The following is an 18,972-nucleotide window of genomic DNA, read 5'->3' as shown; positions in this document are numbered from 1 at the left end:
GCCCACCGCCACTTTTGATGAATGATGATCACCAAGACTCCTAAAGTTGATCGGAGAGTACGTGGCAGTATCTAAATGGTTTGTTTGTAATGTAAAAACCTGCGAACAGAAGCAGCTGATTTCCTGATTCCCCACGTTTCCACCGACGCAAGATCACGTCACTATACGAAAACACAATGGGAGCTAATAATCAGCTATGCCCAGTCTCACGTGAGCTCGTCGATAACTAAAAGAGACGTCCACTCATTGCTTCCGGCCAACCAGTTACCGCCGCGTGGCCCATAATGGATCCAAACCGATGGCACCCCCGAAATTCAATCCATAATCAAGGTCAGAGAAAACAGCGGGAATTTATCCAAGAAATAATAATAATAATATATATTTTTGTTGGTTCAGAATTAAAAATAATTAAAAACGCAAAATTTAGAATCGGAGGACGGAAGCAAGCAGTGAAATTAAAATTCGTAGGTGTCAACGGACGCCAAATGGGATTCAAATTCAGCTGAATTTGGTATTTCATATTAAAAATAAAACTAAAAAAAAACCCAGTTAATAATTTTTTTTCCTTTTCCCTGTGCTTGCCTCCATTCTTCCAATCATTTTCCTTTAATTTAATTTATTTATTTATTTATTTTTGTATAATTATTTTTTGGCCCCCGTTTTGATTTCTCTTTCTAAAATTTTGCCCACCTTCCTTCTCTCGCTATCTCTTCTATCTGGGTTCCCGGCGAGACTGCAGGAAGTAGAAGAGTAGAAGAAAGGATTTTCTCTGCTTCTACGGAAACTCTTATCCTTTTCGATTTTTCTCTCTCTCTCTCTCTCTCTCTCTTTTTTAATTTTTTTTTTTTTAATCTAATTTCTTGATCGACCCCAAAACCTCGTCTCGATTCTCCAAATATTCATCCTCTCTCTCTTGCAAAACCAATACTAATCATCGTTCGATGACCTTTCGTTAGCGAACTTCGTTTCGAGGTACTTGTTGCTTTACTTTCTCCCTTTGCTTCTATAACTTGTGCATATTTCATTTCGTTTTTTGTTTATTGAATCTGGGTGTACTGTATATCGTTCAATTTCTTTTTCTTTGCATTTGATCGCCTACTCTAGCTGGTGCTATTTGGGAAATTGGTTTCAATTATGCTTTTAACAGTGCTTGGTATTGATGAAAACCGTGTTGGAGTCATTTTGGTGATTTTGGGTATGCTGAAATTCACTTCTTTTGATGGTTGCATACCGTGAATGTTAGTTTGGAACTTCTTTGACTGTAAAATAGTGGAATTTACGAGCTCACGAGCTTTTCTCTTTGGTTTTACTTATCTAATCGCGTGTTAATTTTTCCATGGAACATTTTGGCGTAACTTTGTACGGACCCATTGATTGTTACCAAGACTGTGAGATTCTGGAGAGACCATGCATAATGTTTTGTTACATATATGGATATGTTACTGGTTGTTTATCTTGTATCTTTCCAAGTCTTTCCTCCAGTTATGTTATTCACCATACTAATTTTGTGATGTAACCTTGTAGATAAAAGAGAGATATGATAGAGTAGTTTTCCCATTATTGAGTAAGGTCGACGTCAAGCGCTTGATTTCTTCTGTGTTTTATTGGGTGAGAGATAAACCTTTCGTTTTCGTTTTCGTTTTCATTTTCCGGATAAGGGTTGGTCTAGATTTGTTTCACGGGTTACCATAAAAAGAAAAGAGAAGCATCTTTGATGTTGCGCGTCTATTGTGTTACCAGTTTGCATATTTGTTGACCATGAAAATTCAGTTAGGTTTTTAATTATAATATGTTGACAATATTTAATCACATTCCATACAGATATAGTAATTATGCTCTTCTACAATTGGACTCTGTCTTAGTGCCCTGCCATAAGAGAAATAGAAATCTGACTGTTGGCTCTTGAATACTTTTTGCAATATGCTTACTGTTTCTCTCTTTGCATATAGATATAGGTGTACTTGGCTCTCAAACACTTACAGGCTTCAAAGTGTTTGTTGACTTAACTTATATGCCTGTTTTACTTTTTTTGTCTTTGGCAGAAAGTGCATAATGGAGCAACAATCTGAAGATTCTCTATCAGGTAATTTCTTTCATCCATCTAAGACTAACTGGTTAAGAGCATGTAAGTGCCTACTGATTTCTTTCATTATTTGGATTAACGTCTTTACGATGCTGGTTTAATTATACACCAGACCTTTCGAATAATTAACAAACATTTGTTTTGCAGGCCCACCTAAAAATTTATTAGTTACTGTTCCCAAAAAAGTGGGAAGTAGTGCATGGGGAATTCCTCGCGGATCTGACGCTTTTCAGGCTTCATCTGATGTTAGCTTGTTTTCGAGTTCGTTGCCAGTCCTACCACATGAGAAATGTACGTACAAGTGTTTGTTGTAACATTCTGATTATTGACAATCTGTTTAGTTTTTATGTGGGAAATAAGTCTTGCCTTGCTAATGTGCAGTGGATTTTGATTCTGAGCTTTGTCAATCTGATGGTGCTGACTTATCCAATGAACTTGACCCCAAAGCTGACGTTAAGGATCCTCTTGGAGAGGTAGAAATAGAGGCAATAGACAACCTGCTTCCTGATGATGATGAGCTTTTCAGTGGTTTAATGGATGATTTTGACTTAAGTGGATTGCCCAGTCAATTAGAAGATTTGGAAGAGTATGACCTATTTGGCAGTGGAGGGGGAATGGAATTAGATTTCGAACCACAAGAGAACCTCAGTATAGGTATGTCAAAATTGAATCTTTCTGACGGTGTTGCTGCAAGCATGGTTAGTCACTATGCTCTGCCAAATGGTGTGGGAACGGTGGCTGGCGAGCATCCATATGGGGAACATCCATCAAGGACACTGTTTGTAAGGAATATCAATAGTAATGTCGAGGATGCTGAGTTAAGATCCCTCTTTGAGGTAATATTATTTAACGAGTTGCTTCTTTAAATTTTCTAAGGAAATTTTCATTGGCCAGTTACTTCCTTATATCTGCGAGGTAACATCTTAATCTAGCTTACTTTCTTTAATTTGCCTTTGATACTCCTCTTCGCCTTATGTCTGTCTGTTTTATTTGATATTCTGGAAAATTATGTGCAAGTTTTCATTAATTTTATTTGGGTGCCAAGATATTTTGCTGCCTACAGTCTATGCCCCTGGACTTGGTGCATGTTGTGTGTTTAGATCAGCATGCACTTGACAGGCTTTGGGATTGGTGATGAGCATGTTAGTGACTGGAGCCTCCATATTTTGAGTATATTTATCTCTTTAGATTGCTCAATGACTATTGAGGTTCAAAATATTGAATCCTCGGCAACTCAGATTAGTGGCATTAAGACTGATACTGTCCGGATGGAAAACCAGTTTTTTGTTGTTATTGCTTCCATGTAGCCCCTTCCAGTATATCTGTATTTTGATGAGACTACTTTCTGTTCTATTTGATGCATTGCTTTATTTTATTCTGTAAGGTTCTGACACAGTTGTATTTATTACACTTCAAATCCTGGTTCATTAACTGTCCCCATCTCTACAGCAATATGGAGATATCAGAACTTTATACACTGCATGCAAGCATAGGGGTTTTGTGATGATATCGTATTATGACATACGGGCGGCTCGCACTGCAATGCGTGCATTGCAAAATAAGCCTTTGAGACGACGGAAACTTGACATTCATTTTTCAATACCAAAGGTTTGAACTTAGATGGACATTCTTGTTATACAGTTGGTCTTTCTTGGTTCTCTAACTTCTTTCATTACATTGGTATCAAGATCAATAATTCTTTAAACCTGGTGCTTGACCATATCCAGGATAACCCTTCAGAAAAGGATATTAACCAGGGAACTCTTGTTGTGTTCAATTTGGACGCCTCAGTTTCAAATGATGACCTTCGTCGAATATTTGGGGCTTATGGAGAAGTTAAGGAGGTATTTTCTAAATTTCCATTATATGCACTCCTAAAATGGCACGTGTATGCAGAAAGGCTGCCCCAATTAGTTCTTTGATTTGTGCATGTCTGCAAGGATGCATGTCACATATGATTTGTTTCCTAAAGAAGACATATCTGCCATTAAGTTTCTAAAAGTATAACTTCCCTTCCTCAAACTGCAGATTAGAGAGACACCTCACAAGCGGCATCATAAGTTCATAGAATTTTATGACGTTAGAGCAGCAGAGGCTGCTCTTAGGGCCTTAAATAGGAGTGATATAGCAGGGAAGCGAATAAAGCTTGAACCAAGCCGTCCTGGAGGGGCACGTAGGAAGTAAGCTCCTTATGCCAGCCACTTGTACACACATATCTGAGCTAATTTTTTTATAGGCTTACACAATATAATTACTATATGATGATTTGTTTTCATCGTTTCCATGGATTAACTTACTAGTCTTTATACCTTTTGGCATTTGTGTCTATTTTACAGTTTGGTTCTGGAAGTATTATTCATGCTTTAAATGTTGTGTTTACTTATAAACTGACATTTTCTTATCATTCATATAGCTTAATGCAACAACTAAGTCAAGAGCTGGAACAAGATGATGCTCGAACTTTTCGTCATCAGGTTGGTTCGCCAGTGACCAATTCACCTCCAGGTGATTATCTTGTTCCAATTTTCTTGAATCCTGAGTATATTTATGATTGTCTACAATATCTCAGCGTATTGGACAGACATTCTTCTCTGTATCATTGATTTTGAATGTACTCGTTAACATTGGAAAGACTCTATGGTAGGTAACTGGTCACATATTGGCAGTCCTGTGGAACATAATTCTTTTAGCAAGTCCCCTGGTCTGGGAAGCCTGAGCCCCATAAACAGCAGTCATTTGTCTGGCTTGGCTTCAATTCTTCCTCCTAATCTGTCAAACTCTCCAAGAATAGCACCAATTGGAAAGGACCAAGGAAGGGTTAATCATGTGAGCCAAGTGTTTACCAATTCCACATTGATGCAAGGAACAGCCTACCATCATCATCAATCCTTCCCTGACAACAAATTTAGCTCAAATGCTGGATCTACATCATCTATTGCTGACTTGAATTCCAATTCATCCAGTATTGGGACATTATCTGGTCCTCAGTTCCTATGGGGAAGCCCAACTCCCTATGCTGAACGTTCCAGTTCTTCAGCCTGGCCAACACCATCTGCGGGACAGCCATTTACTTCTAATGGGCAAGGACAAGGTTTTCCATATGTTAGACACCATGGTTCTTTGCTTGGTTCACATCACCATCACGTGGGATCTGCTCCATCCGGTATTCCTCTCGATAAGCCTTTTGGTTATTTCCCAGAGTCACCAGAAACATCCTTCATGAGTCCAGGTGCACTAGGGAGCACAAGTTTAAGTCGCCACAATGGTAATTTCATGAACATGAGTACACGAGTGGCTATGACTGGTGGTCTTGGACTTCCAACAAATATGGTTGAAAATGGCTCTCCCAACTTTAGAATGATGTCTTTGCCCAGACAAGGCCCTCTTTACTATGGCAATGGCTCCTTTCCTGGGTCTGGTGTTGTGAGCACTGATGGATTGGAACGTGGTCGTAGTAGGCGAGTGGAGAATGTTGGGAACCAAGTCGAAAGCAAGAAGCAGTATCAGCTTGATTTGGACAAAATTGTTAGTGGGGAAGATACTAGGACCACACTAATGATAAAAAACATCCCCAATAAGTAAGAACCTACTTGATTTATTATTTAAGACTAGCAGTTTAAGTTTCACATTGATTATATCCTGTGTTCCTTTTCATAAACGTATATTTATTTATTGCTATAGGTACACATCAAAGATGCTTTTGGCTGCTATTGATGAAAATCACCGCGGTGCTTATGATTTCCTATACTTGCCCATTGACTTCAAGGTAGCGTTTGTTTTCTAGATGTATTAATATGACCAAAGATCCTATGATTCTGACTTGTAATCATGGTTTAATTTGTTGTTTCAGAATAAGTGTAATGTCGGCTATGCTTTCATCAATATGGTGTCTCCCTCACATATCATTCCTTTCTATGAGGTATGTCTCGGTTTGTGTTTTAATGAGCAACACATTTATCTGATATGTTTTCATTTCTTATCATCTGAATTTAGCTTTTCTTTACTTCTATAATATATATCTTCATGTCAAAATTTGGTGTTCAAATCTTAAGAACTATAAGAATCCTTCTCTCTAGAGCTCTTGCTTATAATGGAGTTTCTTACCAGGCATTCAATGGTAAGAAGTGGGAAAAGTTCAATAGTGAAAAAGTAGCTTCACTAGCTTATGCTCGAATTCAGGGCAAGACTGCTCTAGTAACACACTTCCAAAACTCGAGCCTAATGAATGAGGACAAGCGATGCCGGCCAATTCTCTTTCGATCTGAAGGCCAAGAGATTGGTGATCAGGTGATATGTTTTGAACCACATCCTAATTATTATTGTTCACATGTGCCGTACTTCTATATTTTTCTTTACTCGGCTGAAAGTGTCAAGAGAAGCACACTATCATTGCCGATGACTGACTCAATATCTTGTTTATCACAAATCCAGGATATTCTCCTCTCAAGCAACCTGAACATATGCATTCGTCAGCCAGATGGATCATATTTAGGGGACTCATTGGACAGCCCAAAGGGCCACCCAGATGAAAAACCAGAAAATTAACTTATGTTGGTTCATTTTCCAAGCCTAAAGATTGAAAAGGCTGGGAAAACTAACTGTTGGATAGGTATTAATATGGTAAAACTAAGTGAAACTGAGGGAGTATTTATGATTGATGAATATTTTACTTTGATCATTATTTTTCATGAAGGGTATTGCAGACAAGGAGGCAGAGAGCATTTTTGTTGTAGGTAGAGGGAACATATTGTAATTTAACCATGGTAAATAAGGAGAATCATTCACATGGCTACTGGCCTATAAGTCTCTCTGCAGCATCGTGCGTTGCTTCCAGCTTGTTTGTGATCATCTCTTCTGTGGAGTCTATATTAGAGGAGTCTGCATTTTGTGTTTGTTCATAGGGGGTTTCAAGTCGTCCAGTTGCAAATATGAGTTGTTCCTGTTGATATTGGTTGGTAAATTCTGTGGGTTATAGGGTTTAGTTTCTGTTCAAGAAGTGTACAGATGGGGAGGGGAGGCCACCAGGATGACCTTCCATATGTCAGGTTGTTGATAACATGTAGTCAACAGAATTGGTGTTGCCTCAAATTAATTATTGTAAATTCGTACTCTGTCTTTCTTTTGGATCCTTCAATAAACAGAATTGTACTCAGACCTGCACATTCCAAAAGAGGCCTCAACTCTCTCTCTCTCTCTCTCTCTCTCTGGATAGTAACTTGTCTCTTAATGCTTCAATTCAGAATGGATGAATAATTGTAAAACATTGTTTATTCAGATATTCATTCGGCTTTAGCAGATTTTATGCTTAGCCCTCTGTTTTTTAAAACAATATCAACTTGTAGAGAAAAGATAGGTCAGGAATAGTTGATAGGGCAGAAGATGACAAACGGCACAATATTAAACCATCAATTTCACCAAAAAGGATGTCATCCAGCATTCACTCATACATCAGAATCAGTACGATACGCATCATATTCGCATAATTGAAGTAACAACCCATCTATTCAAATCACCAAGGCATCAGCAATGGAACCAGCAAGACTCAAAACTTCAAAAGGAGCTTTATCTGCTATGGTTTTGACCGTGTGAGGGCAGGAATCTGTGATCCAGAAGTAGGAAAACGACGTCTCCATTCCTTCAAAAAGAATACCAAGATAGAGATTACCACACTTGAAAATTCATGAGATATAGAGATTACACTACTTAAAAACACTTGAAAATTAATGGGATTGATGGTTGGGAGTGATTTCGAAATAGTCAAATTACTCCAAGTTTAAAAGTATAAAATTACTCACCATTCACATGAAGGAACCTCTTCCATGATTGCTTTGGGAAAACACCATGAGTAACATATGCACTAACCTTGGCGGCACCGTGAGCTGCTAAAACTTTCTGATAGAAAATTGAGCAGAAATATTAGAATGTAGTAGACACTCAAGAATATGATTGGAGGTTTTCAGCCTGCACATCTTGACCACAGCTTTTTCAAAAAATAATCAATCTAGAAAATAGGCATGCTTAGAATTGTGTGCAGAAATGATATTGTGGCATAAAAAGGCATCATCAATGATGTTCATGTAAAAGGAACTTTTTGTAGCTCACAGCCTTGTAAAAAAACTAATAATTTTTGTTTTTTTTTTTTCAAAATAAGAGCTGATTTTTTAATAATGGAGTAGCTATAATGAGATTGTTCTCAATAGTTGAGGAAAATTGATGGCATTCGTTAGCATATTCAGTGAGAATTTTCTCAAGGGAATCGTCTGCCAATTCACAATGATTTAAAGCCTGTAGTCTATTCAGCAGTCATATGGTATGAAATGAATGCTATGAGGCAATTTTTTTTTTTTTTTGGGAAAGGAGCTATGATACAATTATTATGCAACAGTTTTGGTACAAAACCAAGTGATTGGAGCATTGCGCATAAATGAAATTTCCAAATTATGAGGCACTGGTTTGCAAGTGTACGTAACAGGAATAGGACACAGGGGATAGGAATACCTGGCACTCAATCAAGGTTCCTCCAGATTGTACCAAATCATCAACAATAACAACATGACGACCAGCAGGACTTCCTTCCTTGATCCGCACTATCCTTTTGTTTTCTTCACGAACTTTTGTACAGATGACCTGCCATTAGTTGGCATCAGATTTTAGAATGTTGAGAGAAATGTAATCATATACAACATACTATAAATTTTAAATAAACTAAAACTAACCACAGGATAATGATCAAGTTGCTTGTGGAATCGCTTCCAAGCTCCATCATCTGGAAATGCTATTACTACCTGCAAGATAGCCGGATTGAATCATGGACAATGTAAAAGAAGAACCACAATGGGGTTGGAAGAATGTTTTCTGGGCATAATAATCCACACTCACATCGTCAGCATCAGGAAGTTGTTGGAGGCGTTGCTTCAGGAGCGGAATTCCAGTTTCGAACAAAGGCAAAACATTATCCCCAAAGTAAAACCTTTCCTGTAATAAAAGGAACATTGATATAAAAGATGATATTAATTCAATAATACCACATTGACAATGAGAGGAAGAGAGAGAGAGTGAAGATGTCAAGTGTGAGATTCTACATCAGTTGGGGAGGAGAACGAAACATTCTTTAATTGGAGTGTGGAAACCTCCTCCTAGCAGACACGTTTTAAAAACCTTGAGAGGAAGTCCGAAAGGGAAAGCCCAAAGAGAACACTGTTTGCTAGCAGTCGGCTTGAGCTGTTACAAATGATATTAGAGCCAGACACCGGACGATGTGCCAGCAAGGAGGCTGAGCCCCGAAGGGGGTGGACATAAGGCGGTGTGCCAACAAGGACACAGGCCCCGAGGGAGGTGGATTGGGAGTCCCACATCGATTGGAGAAGGGAACGAGTGTCAGCGAGAACGCAGGACCCTGAACCTTGAAGGGGGGTGGATTGTGAGATCTCACATCGGTTGGGGAGGAGAACAAAACATCCATATAAGGATGTGGAAACCTCTCCCTGGCAGACGTGTTTTAAAACCTTGAGGGAAAGCCCGAAAGGGAATGCCCAAAGAGGACAATATCTACTAGGGTGGACTTGGACTTAGACTTGGGCTTGGGCTTTGGGCGGTTACATCAAATGATTCTCAAAGGCTACAATGCGACAGATAAAAGTTAATTCATGCGAAGCTGGTCAATGAAAAGGTGTTGATAAGATATAAGAATGGGCGTAGCAAGCTATAATAATGGGGAAATCAATAACCAATAAGACACTAACTAAAAGTACAATACAGACATGATAAATATACAATTCACAAAAATTTTCACCAACCCAGCCATTGTTCAGCGCTGCCTGTGCTGTGTGGTGACTTAATCATCAAGGATGTAGGGTCTAATTGAATATAAATTAAATCAATAAAAACAAACCTGCAAGGCATGTATATCATAGATCACTACGCTTGTTGGGCCACCTCTCGAGATAGGAATATTTGATAGGATCCTTGCCATGGTAAATGCTGTAGCTACATCCCCTTCTTCTTCCATTCGCTCAAAGGAGCCAGTAGGAAAGAAGGGCAATACCAACGTGAATGAAGCAGCAAAAAGCCTCGGGAGATTGTATATGACCGATATTTGTTCAAAGATAGCTCCTGGATGGCTGAAGGATGCAAGGAATGCTACATGATTACCGCGTAGATCTTGGGCATTGTTTATGTAAATATTTGGAAAACCATCATCAAATGTCCTGTATATGGTATGAATATAATCAGATTATAGCACTTACCAAATGAAAGACTGCCTCTAGAAGTTTGCAGGTACCAGTATAGTTGACATAGTTTATAAATACAAGTACAAAATGAACTAAAAGAAAATTCTTAGATAAACCATAAGGCATAGCATAACAAAGAGAACCCAAGAAGAAAGGATACAATTAGAGAGGACACAGATAAGCTGTGAATGGATTCAAACATATAGAATCAGATATGGCATGGCTTAAAACAGCCATATGGCTAGGGCAACAACACATTGATTTAAACGATGTACGTATACATTGAAAAAATGCCATTTTCCCAAGGAACAAGGATACAAGTACATATTCTTGTTGCAATATTCATCTTGACACCCATGAGAAACCCTATTTCTTCTCGCACTACATTTTTTTATCCTGGTGAGGGGAATAGGTAATAAGATGATGGATGATGAAAATACAGTCGCTTGCCAATGATTTGCTTCTCCAGATTAGAGATGCAAAGTTAATAGGTCAATAGAAAGATGAGTTGTTAGGTAGATAAAAAGATGATGAGAGCCTTCACTTTTTTCATAGGTATAGATGCAGATAGATACATGATAGGAAAACAAAATTCACGTAACGGCCCATGCCCACCGCTAGCATATATTGTGCTCTTTGGACTTTCCCTTCCAGGCTTCCCCTCAAAGTTTTAAAACGCGTATACTAGGGAGAGGTTTCCACAACCTTATTAAGAATGTTTCGTTCCCCTCTCCAACCGAGGTAGGATCTTACAATCCACCCCTGTCGGAGCCCAGCATCCTCACTGGCATTCGCTCCTCTCTCCAATGAAGGGGGTGGACGTTGGGCACCGAAGGGGGGTGGACAATGAGCAGTGTGCCAGTGAGGACGCTAGGCCCTGAAGGGGGATGGATTGTGAGATCCCACATTGGTTGGAGAGGGGAACGAAACATTCTTTATAAGGTTGTGAAAACCTCTTCCTAATAAACGCATTTTAAAACCATGAGGGGAGGCCTGGAAAAAAAAATCCAAAGAGGACAATATCTGCTAGCGGTGAGCATGAGCCGTTACAAATGGTATTAGAGCCAGACATCGGACGGTGTGCCAACTAGAACACTGGGCCTCAAAAGGGAGTGGATTGTGAGATCCCACATTGGTTGGAGAGGGGAACGAAACATTCTTTATAAGGTTGTGAAAACCTCTTCTTAATAAACGCATTTTAAAACCATGAGGGGAGGCCTGGAAAAAAAAAATCCAAAGAGGACAATATCTGCTAGCGGTGAGCATGAGCCGTTACAAATGATATTAGAGTTAGACATCGGACGGTGTGCCAACTAGGACATTGGGCCTCAAAAGGGAGTGGATTGTGAGATCCCACATTGATTGGAGAGAAGACAAGTGCCAGCGAGGATGCTAGGCCTCAAAGGGAGGTGGATTGTGAGATCCCACATCGGTTGGAGAGGGGAACGAAACATTCTTTATAAAGTTGTGGAAACCTCTCCTTAGTAAACGCGTTTAAAACCATGAGGGGAAACCTGGAAAAAAAAAATTCAAAGAAGACAATATCTGCTAGCGGTGGGCATGAGCCGTTACAAAAGACGCTTTTTAAAACCTTGAGGGGAAGCCTAGAAGGGAAAGCCCAAAAAGGACAATATTTGATGGCGGTAGGCTTGACAGTTACATTCACTTTCTTGCTAAGTCCAGTTTCATTTGGGGTTTAGAGTTGTTCATGGCATCATCAATTCGTTTTCCCTTTTTCTTCACTAAATGAGTCTCATATATATCTGAAACGTATAAAATGTCTGCATACCTTTTTCGTTTCTCACAACCATATAAGAATGTCTGTAAAACAAGGCACCAGAGACACCGACATTCTAGTGGAAATAGTAGTGTTGTGCTTTCTAGGACCACAACACAAACAAAGCAGTTCCGAAGGAAAAGGCAGCGAGCTCAAGGTTAGTGAACTACTTTTACGCAAGGGTTGAAGATTCCAAAACAGGCTAACAAAAGGTAATCATAACTGTGAATGTTTGATTAATCCACCACACCTAAATGGTGTGAAAGTTATCTTATTTATAATCAAATGAATTACAAGGATATGGAAATAGTAATAAATGGAAATAACAATAAATGGAAAGATACGTATGATAATAAAGCAAATATTAGATATTTGCCTTATAATAAAATATCAAATATAATATATATGGTAAACTATAATTTATTACTAAATATCCTTAACACCCCACCGCAAGCTAAGCGTCGGATTTAAACGAACGTGAAGCTTGAATCTGAAAAAATCAAAGAGGTTGAGAAACACTTTTCATGAAGATGCTAACAACCCGGTTCTTGGCCATCAAAAATTGCAGAGGGATCGCCGCTCAGCGGCGATGCTGCCTTGGCTTCGGCGAGAATATGTCTAACCCATGAAGAGGGATTGTCGCTTAGCGACGATGCTGCCTTGGCTCTGGTGAGAATATTTCTAACCCCAAGAAGTAGAAGGGGAAACCTAGAGCAAGGGACAAAGACAATGTTGAAGCCAGAAGAGTCGCCACATTGGGCGAAGGAGCCAATTTTGGCGAGAAGGGCAGTCGGAAGAGTCGCCTCATCGGGCGAAGAAGCCAATTTTGGCAGGAAGGGCGGCGGCAACTTGGTTGGCGAATAGGCCAGTGCGGCACCCAGATTCCGAAGGTAAATCTCTGCAAAAGGTTGATAGGTTTAGGTTAGAGTTTATGTGAAGGATGAAGGTTGATTGGGAAGAAAATGAGAGAGACTATAGTGGCCAAGGGGAAAACCGATTTGGTTGGAAAAGGTGAGGTTGTATGTACAGAGTATGACGAAAGGTGATTTGGAGGTCAATAGGGTGGAGCCGAAGAGTAATCAATCGGCTCCGACTACGGCAGCCATGAAGACTGCCCCTGCGGGGTCAAAACCAGCAGGGGTGGTGGAGAAGAAGATTAGAGGATTCAAAAGCCATTGAAAAGAAAGAATGAGGGTTGTTAAACCGAAAGGGCTCTGATACCATGTGAATGTTTGATTAATCCACCACACCTAAATGGTGTGAAAGTTATCTTATTTATAATCAAATGAATTACAAGGATATGGAAATAGTAATAAATGGAAATAACAATAAATGGAAAGATACGTATGATAATAAAGCAAATATTAGATATTTGCCTTATAATAAAATATCAAATATAATATATATGGTAAACTATAATTTATTACTAAATATCCTTAACAATAACATATGCGTAGCTATGATCAACTACAACCCAGTTCAACACTTTTCCAAGATTTGCTTGAAAGAGGACCTCGAGAGAAATGCTACTACTTGTCTCACAAATTTGCAACCAAATCTAAAAGAAGAAAAGCTTTCTAGGATTTTAAGCCTTCCCTTTCAAACCATTCAGAGTGATTGGTCCCCTATTTCCAAATTTGAATAAAAAAAAAACAAATTAATTCCCTTCGTAGATGGTTCTATATCAAAGGTCTTAACTCCATATATTACTTACTCGTGTGCCTTTGAGTACACATGGAAAATTGTAGACTGTTACAAATACAATATAACAGGCAAACCAAATGCCATGCCACTACTAGTAACTTTTACCACAACATAAAAATATATACATGGAGACGGCCAAGAATTAGCTTACAGAAGTAGGCGACACAAAAGAAAAAAAGTTTACTTTCAGTTGTATAGACATCTTTCACAAAACTGAAATGTTGTAATTCCCAATCTTCACATACTACATGTTTATTTATTATATAAGTTCTTAAAACAAAACGCGAAACCAAAGGATCGCCGCCGGCTATTTGTTCTGAAAACTATACATATAACAAAAACTAAGTGAGAAACAAATGAGCTCTTAAAATTTTTATCTCCATCTACTCGAAAGCTTATAGTTCATTCATTTTTTAAGGATGAAAGTAAATTATGAGATTATGAACAGAATTTCAAGCATAAGATGATCGTTACATTTCCAAGCTAATCAAAAAATACTTTGAAAAAACAAAAACAAAACTATTGTTAAGAACTGCCAAGCAACACAAAAGCCACATATCTCAAAAGTACAAACAGAAGCAGAAATTAGAACGAAGAGTGATCCAGTGGGAAAGAAGCAGCGGGGAGGGGAGGAGAGTAAAGAAATTTGCATTTCGGGGGAAAGAAAAGGAATAGACCTCCATTTGATGGTTTGGAGAGTGATGGAATCGGATTGAGCTGCAACTTTATGAGCAAGTTCTTCGCATTCCGCACAGTAGAAGAGGAAGACGTTCTTCTTAGGCGGCTTTGCCATTGAATCCCGCACTTGAGCTTTCCGGCAGAGAGCTGCTTTCACTCAAAGCAGAAACAGAGCGAAGAGAGGAAGTAAAATAGTAGGGAAAATGGATTTGGGGAGATTAAATAGGGAAGCTCCTTTTTTAACGATGTAAGTAATATCTCACAAATTGACGCGTGAAATTATAGCTATAAAATATTAAAAATGTGGGCTCATTGGGTCCGTTTGCGAGCCCAAAAAGTATTCACCATGGGGGTTGGCCCAAAAGGAAGGTATGATTTGCTTTTCTTTTGGGCTCTCCTCGTCTCGATGAAGACATATTTCTTCCCTTATAAACTCATGATCATTCCCTAATTTATGGGACGTGGAACTCACTCCCAATAATTTTCAACATAACTTCCCCTGTGATTCCATCAGGATTTGACCCGACCCGAAATGTTTGTCATGATATTGTCAATTTTGACCATAAACTCATATACAATTCTTACTTATAAACTCATGATCAATCTTTTGACGTGGGACTCCTTTCCAAACAATACCCAACATGAGATTGATAACTTCTAGGGTGGGTATATATTGAACTTTTGACCGTGGTAAGATATTTCTATCGGATCTTTTAACTTGTTGTTTAGTAGATTCGTGAATTTTAAATGCATCAAAAGTTCAAAAAAAAAAAAAAACCTATGATTGGTCGGGACGGAGAGGGTTTTGTGTATCACATGAAATATACATGCAAACAAAACAATTTTGCATGATGATGCCTTTAGAACATTCATACAAAATGATTGGCATTTAAAAGGAAGATTATGGTTTTATTTGGTTGCCCATTTTGTTATGAACCCATCTTTAAATGACGAGTGCATGAACTTAACTACCACACAACACAACTTGATAGCAAAACCTTATGTGCCAAATTTACATGGCTACTCATGCAACTTAGCCTTGGCTATCAATTGCATTGGGAAAATGCCCACTTTCCTCCCCAACCATTTATTGGGTTTTGAACCATTCAAAATTAAGGCTCTCCAAGCCAAGCATGGTCTGGCTGTGATTGGAGAAGCCCAAGAAGAACGCCGCCACGAAAAAGTCAAAATTGATTATTATTATAATGCATAAATAAATAAGCAAGTTAGTAGAACCCTGTCGTGGTCGGATAGGTTACAGATTTTTGCACTGGGGAAGTGTGATAATATTACCTCCTTGTGGGTGACCTACAATCCAACGGACTTGTAGTAATTGTAATAATGCCCAAAAATAAGATCACCATTCAATTAATGCAGCCGGTGTGCCTAACCAAATACACAGACCCTCCATTCCTTCCTATAAATTCTCTCCCAAAACGCTTCATTTTCTCCCATACTCCAAACCAAAACGCTTCATCCCAAAACCATTGATTTCATGGCTGTTTTTCCGAGGTTTGTTTTGAAGCTCATACACTGTGTTTTATACCAACTCTTACCCAATTCATGTTACAAAGCAGCCAAAAAAGTGAGGCAATATGGGTTCCTTATTACAAACCCATCTCTCAAAACGCCCAACCAACAGCCCTCGTTCTACCCCCACGTCTCCAAATGCAGCCTCCAAAACAGAGCATCTCAAACTCTTGTCTGTGACTTAAACGGTGCACTTTTGAGCAGCTCCAACAACTACTCATTTTTCCCTTACTTCATGCTTGTTGCCTTCGAAGGTGGCAGCCTTTTTCGAGCCGTAATCCTGCTTCTTTCATGGCCAATTCTCTGTCTTTTGGATTGGGACGCCAAATTCAAGGCTATGATTTTCATTTCCTTTTGTGGCCTCCCAACTAAGAACATGGCCAGTGTCAGCTCAACCGTTCTCCCTAAGTTTTTTCTCGACAATCTCAACCTTCATGCTTTCGAGGTCTTTCAAGCCACTGGCTCTAGGATTGTCTTTACAAGTGTACCTAGAGTTATGGTGGAGGGGTTTTTGAGAAATTATTTGAATGTTAATGACGTTATAGGGACTGAATTGCAAACTTTTGACCGCTACTACACTGGCTTGGTGTCTGAAAATGGCTTGCTTGTAAAGCACAAAGCTCTAATCGAGTATTTTGGAGATAAAAAGCCTGATATTGGCATTGGATCTCCGAAGCTTCATGATCATCTTTTCATCTCTCTTTGCAAGGTACAATAATAAAAAAGTTAACCTTTTTTTTTGTCACCCCATCAGGTAATTTTATATCTAAAAACATGTCCTGTTTTTGCAGGAAGCTTATGTTGTCAGCAAGGAGGATAAGAAAGGCCAGCCAACGCCCACCAGTTCAGTAGTATCAAGACAAAATTACCCAAAACCACTGATTTTTCACGATGGAAGATTGGCGTTTTTACCCACTCCTTTTGCAAGTGTTTGCACATTCCTATGGATTCCTTTTGGGGTTTTGTTAGCCATTTACAGAATCTGTATTGGCTCGTTTCTTCCTTACAAAATGGGGCTTTTTTTGAGCCATTGGAGTGGGTTGAGAATAACCCTCAAAGGCTACACAGAGGCATCAACAGAAGGAACCCAAAAGCGGGTTTTATTTGTTTGCAGCCACAGGACACTGCTGGACCCTGTTGTGTTGAGCGCATCAGTAGGGAAGCCATTGGTTGCAGCGACGTACAGCGTAAGCAGATTCTCGGAGATCATATCTCCAATCAAGACGGTGAGATTGACAAGAGACAGAGAAAAGGACGGTGCTGAAATGCAGAAGTTACTAAGAGAAGGGGATTTGGTGGTATGTCCTGAAGGGACGACATGTCGGGAGCCGTATTTATTGAGATTCAGTCCACTTTTTGCAGAGTTGAGCGACGAAATTGTGCCGGTTGGTGTTAAGACGTGGGTGAGTATGTTTTATGGGACGACAGCGAGCGGATTAAAATGGTTGGATCCGATTATGTTTTTGATGAATCCGAGGGCGAGCTACGACATGGTTGTTCTTCCTAAGCTTCCGAAGGAAATGACATGCGGCGGCGGAGGGAAGTCCAGCCACGAGGTTGCTAATTATGTACAAAGGCAATTGGGCGATGTTTTGGGATTTGAATGCACTAAGCTTACCAGAAAGGATAAGTACTTGATGTTGGCTGGGAATTCAGGATTGGTTGCTCCGACATAAAAAAGTTTAAGAAAATGATATATATTTTGTTTTTGGTGCACAACTCCAAATTTATGTTGGTCGGGTTGATTTTGCGTTGGTTTAGTCCTGAATTTACATGCATTCTCATGTTTATATGTTACATTTTATCTTTTCAAATTTAATGGGTTTGATAATCATTTTACTCTTACAAAAAATTAAGATTCAAAATAAAATATATTTCACTTAGAAGGAACTAAAAAATCCAAATTATATTTTAAAGAAAGATAAAAACAGGATAAAAGAAATTTAAAAATAAATAAATAAATAAAGTTGCAAAAAAGAAAATCCTTGTAGATATTTGTCTATGCTGCCCTGAGATATAGAGCATAATAAATGGCGTCGTTTAATTGATTGGAACGTTAATTAATTGATTCCAACGGCAAACTACCCCCTGTGGGGAATAGCGAGCTTTTATGTGGCATGCTGAGTCATCGCATTAGACTGTAACGGTTAGACACGTGTCAAAATATTTGGTATTTACAAATTTCGGGTCCTTTCAATCCTCTTTAATTTCCAAGTGCAGCCCTTGTCCAATGTCCATGTCGTTCTGAATTCGGACCCATTATTTATTTCTATTTGCAACCTGCTACCTACCACTCTTGTTATTTCGGATTCTTCCCATTAACCTCTAATTATCATCTCATTCGCTATTCAAATAATTTATTATTAAATGTTAAATTATATTTTAGTTCATTTTTTTTTTTAATTTTGTATCTTTTATTCTCTAAAACCTATGATTTTAATTACACATAAATTCATTAAACTATAACAATTATTTAACTTCTATCCCAAATAAGACACACTTAATTTGACACGTTAGAGTAGAGAATAGCCATTAGAAATGTCCATTTATGGTGCGTGGGCCTTGCCTCTACTGGAATCGACTACAATTGAGACAAATTTTCTCTCTGATAGCTTACATAAGGATGGAGACGGGATTATACTATTAATAATTTTTATATGCTACTTAGATTACAATAAAATAAAATAAAATATAAATTCCATATCAAATACAATATAAAATATATCAATTCCGGCCCTAGCTAATGCCACCCTTGACGTATTAAGGGTTGTTTGGCCGCATCGAAAGAAGTTAATGTTTTTTTACCATTTATAAATAATTCTAACTTAAGATATATATTGAATACAAACTCACGAGAAAATTAGAGAGTTCACCCAAAGAAAGGAGCTCCGATCATGGACAATAAGAGGTAAGGAATAATTATAAAAAGTGTTCATCATCGTCATCGAACACCAAAAAAAAACCTAGAA

The 18,972-nt window shown here is 38.6% G+C and overlaps 3 protein-coding genes across 6 annotated transcripts; 2 read left to right on the top strand and 1 right to left on the bottom strand.

Annotated features, from left to right (window-relative positions):
* The first annotated feature begins 665 nt into the window (after nucleotides 1-665).
* LOC111468081 (protein MEI2-like 2) lies at nucleotides 666-7,344 on the top strand. Of its 4 annotated transcripts, XM_023113133.1 has the most exons (15): nucleotides 666-972; nucleotides 1,105-1,445; nucleotides 1,525-1,608; nucleotides 2,043-2,083; nucleotides 2,231-2,374; nucleotides 2,465-2,919; nucleotides 3,533-3,691; nucleotides 3,811-3,927; nucleotides 4,112-4,263; nucleotides 4,497-4,588; nucleotides 4,728-5,661; nucleotides 5,765-5,849; nucleotides 5,934-6,002; nucleotides 6,191-6,370; nucleotides 6,515-7,334. In XM_023113133.1, exons 4-15 carry the CDS (start codon nucleotides 2,053-2,055, stop codon nucleotides 6,626-6,628), a joined length of 2,532 nt encoding a protein of 843 aa, XP_022968901.1. In that variant the 5' UTR covers nucleotides 666-972; nucleotides 1,105-1,445; nucleotides 1,525-1,608; nucleotides 2,043-2,052; the 3' UTR covers nucleotides 6,629-7,334. The 4 variants fall into 4 exon arrangements, 3 of the variants coding, with proteins under 3 accessions (XP_022968901.1, XP_022968900.1, XP_022968899.1); XR_002714706.1 differs by lacking the exons at nucleotides 1,105-1,445; nucleotides 1,525-1,608 and having other exon boundaries at nucleotides 6,515-6,692; nucleotides 6,777-7,344; XM_023113132.1 differs by lacking the exon at nucleotides 1,105-1,445.
* Nucleotides 7,345-7,449: 105 nt separating this feature from the next.
* On the bottom strand, nucleotides 7,450-14,678 carry LOC111468083 (ribose-phosphate pyrophosphokinase 4-like). Its single transcript, XM_023113134.1, has 7 exons — nucleotides 14,473-14,678; nucleotides 9,975-10,290; nucleotides 8,963-9,058; nucleotides 8,800-8,868; nucleotides 8,582-8,710; nucleotides 7,879-7,975; nucleotides 7,450-7,718 (listed from the first exon to the last, which is right to left on the bottom strand). Exons 1-7 carry the CDS (start codon nucleotides 14,586-14,588, stop codon nucleotides 7,588-7,590), a joined length of 954 nt encoding a protein of 317 aa, XP_022968902.1. The 5' UTR covers nucleotides 14,589-14,678; the 3' UTR covers nucleotides 7,450-7,587.
* A 1,215-nt stretch (nucleotides 14,679-15,893) lies between these two features.
* LOC111468458 (glycerol-3-phosphate acyltransferase 1-like) lies at nucleotides 15,894-17,788 on the top strand. The gene is made up of 2 exons (XM_023113699.1): nucleotides 15,894-16,712; nucleotides 16,795-17,788. The coding sequence occupies exons 1-2, from the start codon at nucleotides 15,969-15,971 to the stop codon at nucleotides 17,677-17,679; spliced, it is 1,629 nt and encodes a 542-aa protein (XP_022969467.1). The 5' UTR covers nucleotides 15,894-15,968; the 3' UTR covers nucleotides 17,680-17,788.
* Nucleotides 17,789-18,972: the final 1,184 nt, after the last annotated feature.

This window comes from Cucurbita maxima, unplaced genomic scaffold (assembly GCF_002738345.1).
Source record: "Cucurbita maxima cultivar Rimu unplaced genomic scaffold, Cmax_1.0 Cma_Scf00036, whole genome shotgun sequence".
Classification (NCBI taxonomy): domain Eukaryota; kingdom Viridiplantae; phylum Streptophyta; class Magnoliopsida; order Cucurbitales; family Cucurbitaceae; genus Cucurbita; species Cucurbita maxima.
This window is presented reverse-complemented; position numbering and strand designations above follow the sequence as displayed.

Bases quoted from the DNA above. Each gene is read 5' to 3' on its own strand.
- LOC111468081 (XM_023113131.1), top strand. From the start codon at position 2,053: ATGGAGCAACAATCTGAAGATTCTCTATCAG. The intron at 2,084-2,230 runs GTAATTTCTTTC...TTTGTTTTGCAG, and splicing joins ATCTGAAGATTCTCTATCAG to GCCCACCTAAAAATTTATTA. The intron at 5,662-5,764 runs GTAAGAACCTAC...TTATTGCTATAG, and splicing joins ATAAAAAACATCCCCAATAA to GTACACATCAAAGATGCTTT.
- LOC111468083 (XM_023113134.1), bottom strand. From the start codon at position 14,588: ATGGCAAAGCCGCCTAAGAAGAACGTCTTCCTCTTCTACTGTGCGGAA. The intron at 9,059-9,974 runs GTTTGTTTTTAT...CTTTTATTACAG, and splicing joins ATGATATACATGCCTTGCAG to GAAAGGTTTTACTTTGGGGA. The intron at 8,711-8,799 runs GTTAGTTTTAGT...AACTAATGGCAG, and splicing joins AACTTGATCATTATCCTGTG to GTCATCTGTACAAAAGTTCG.
- LOC111468458 (XM_023113699.1), top strand. From the start codon at position 15,969: ATGGCTGTTTTTCCGAGGTTTGTTTTGAAGCTCATACACTGTGTTTTA. The intron at 16,713-16,794 runs GTACAATAATAA...CTGTTTTTGCAG, and splicing joins TTTTCATCTCTCTTTGCAAG to GAAGCTTATGTTGTCAGCAA.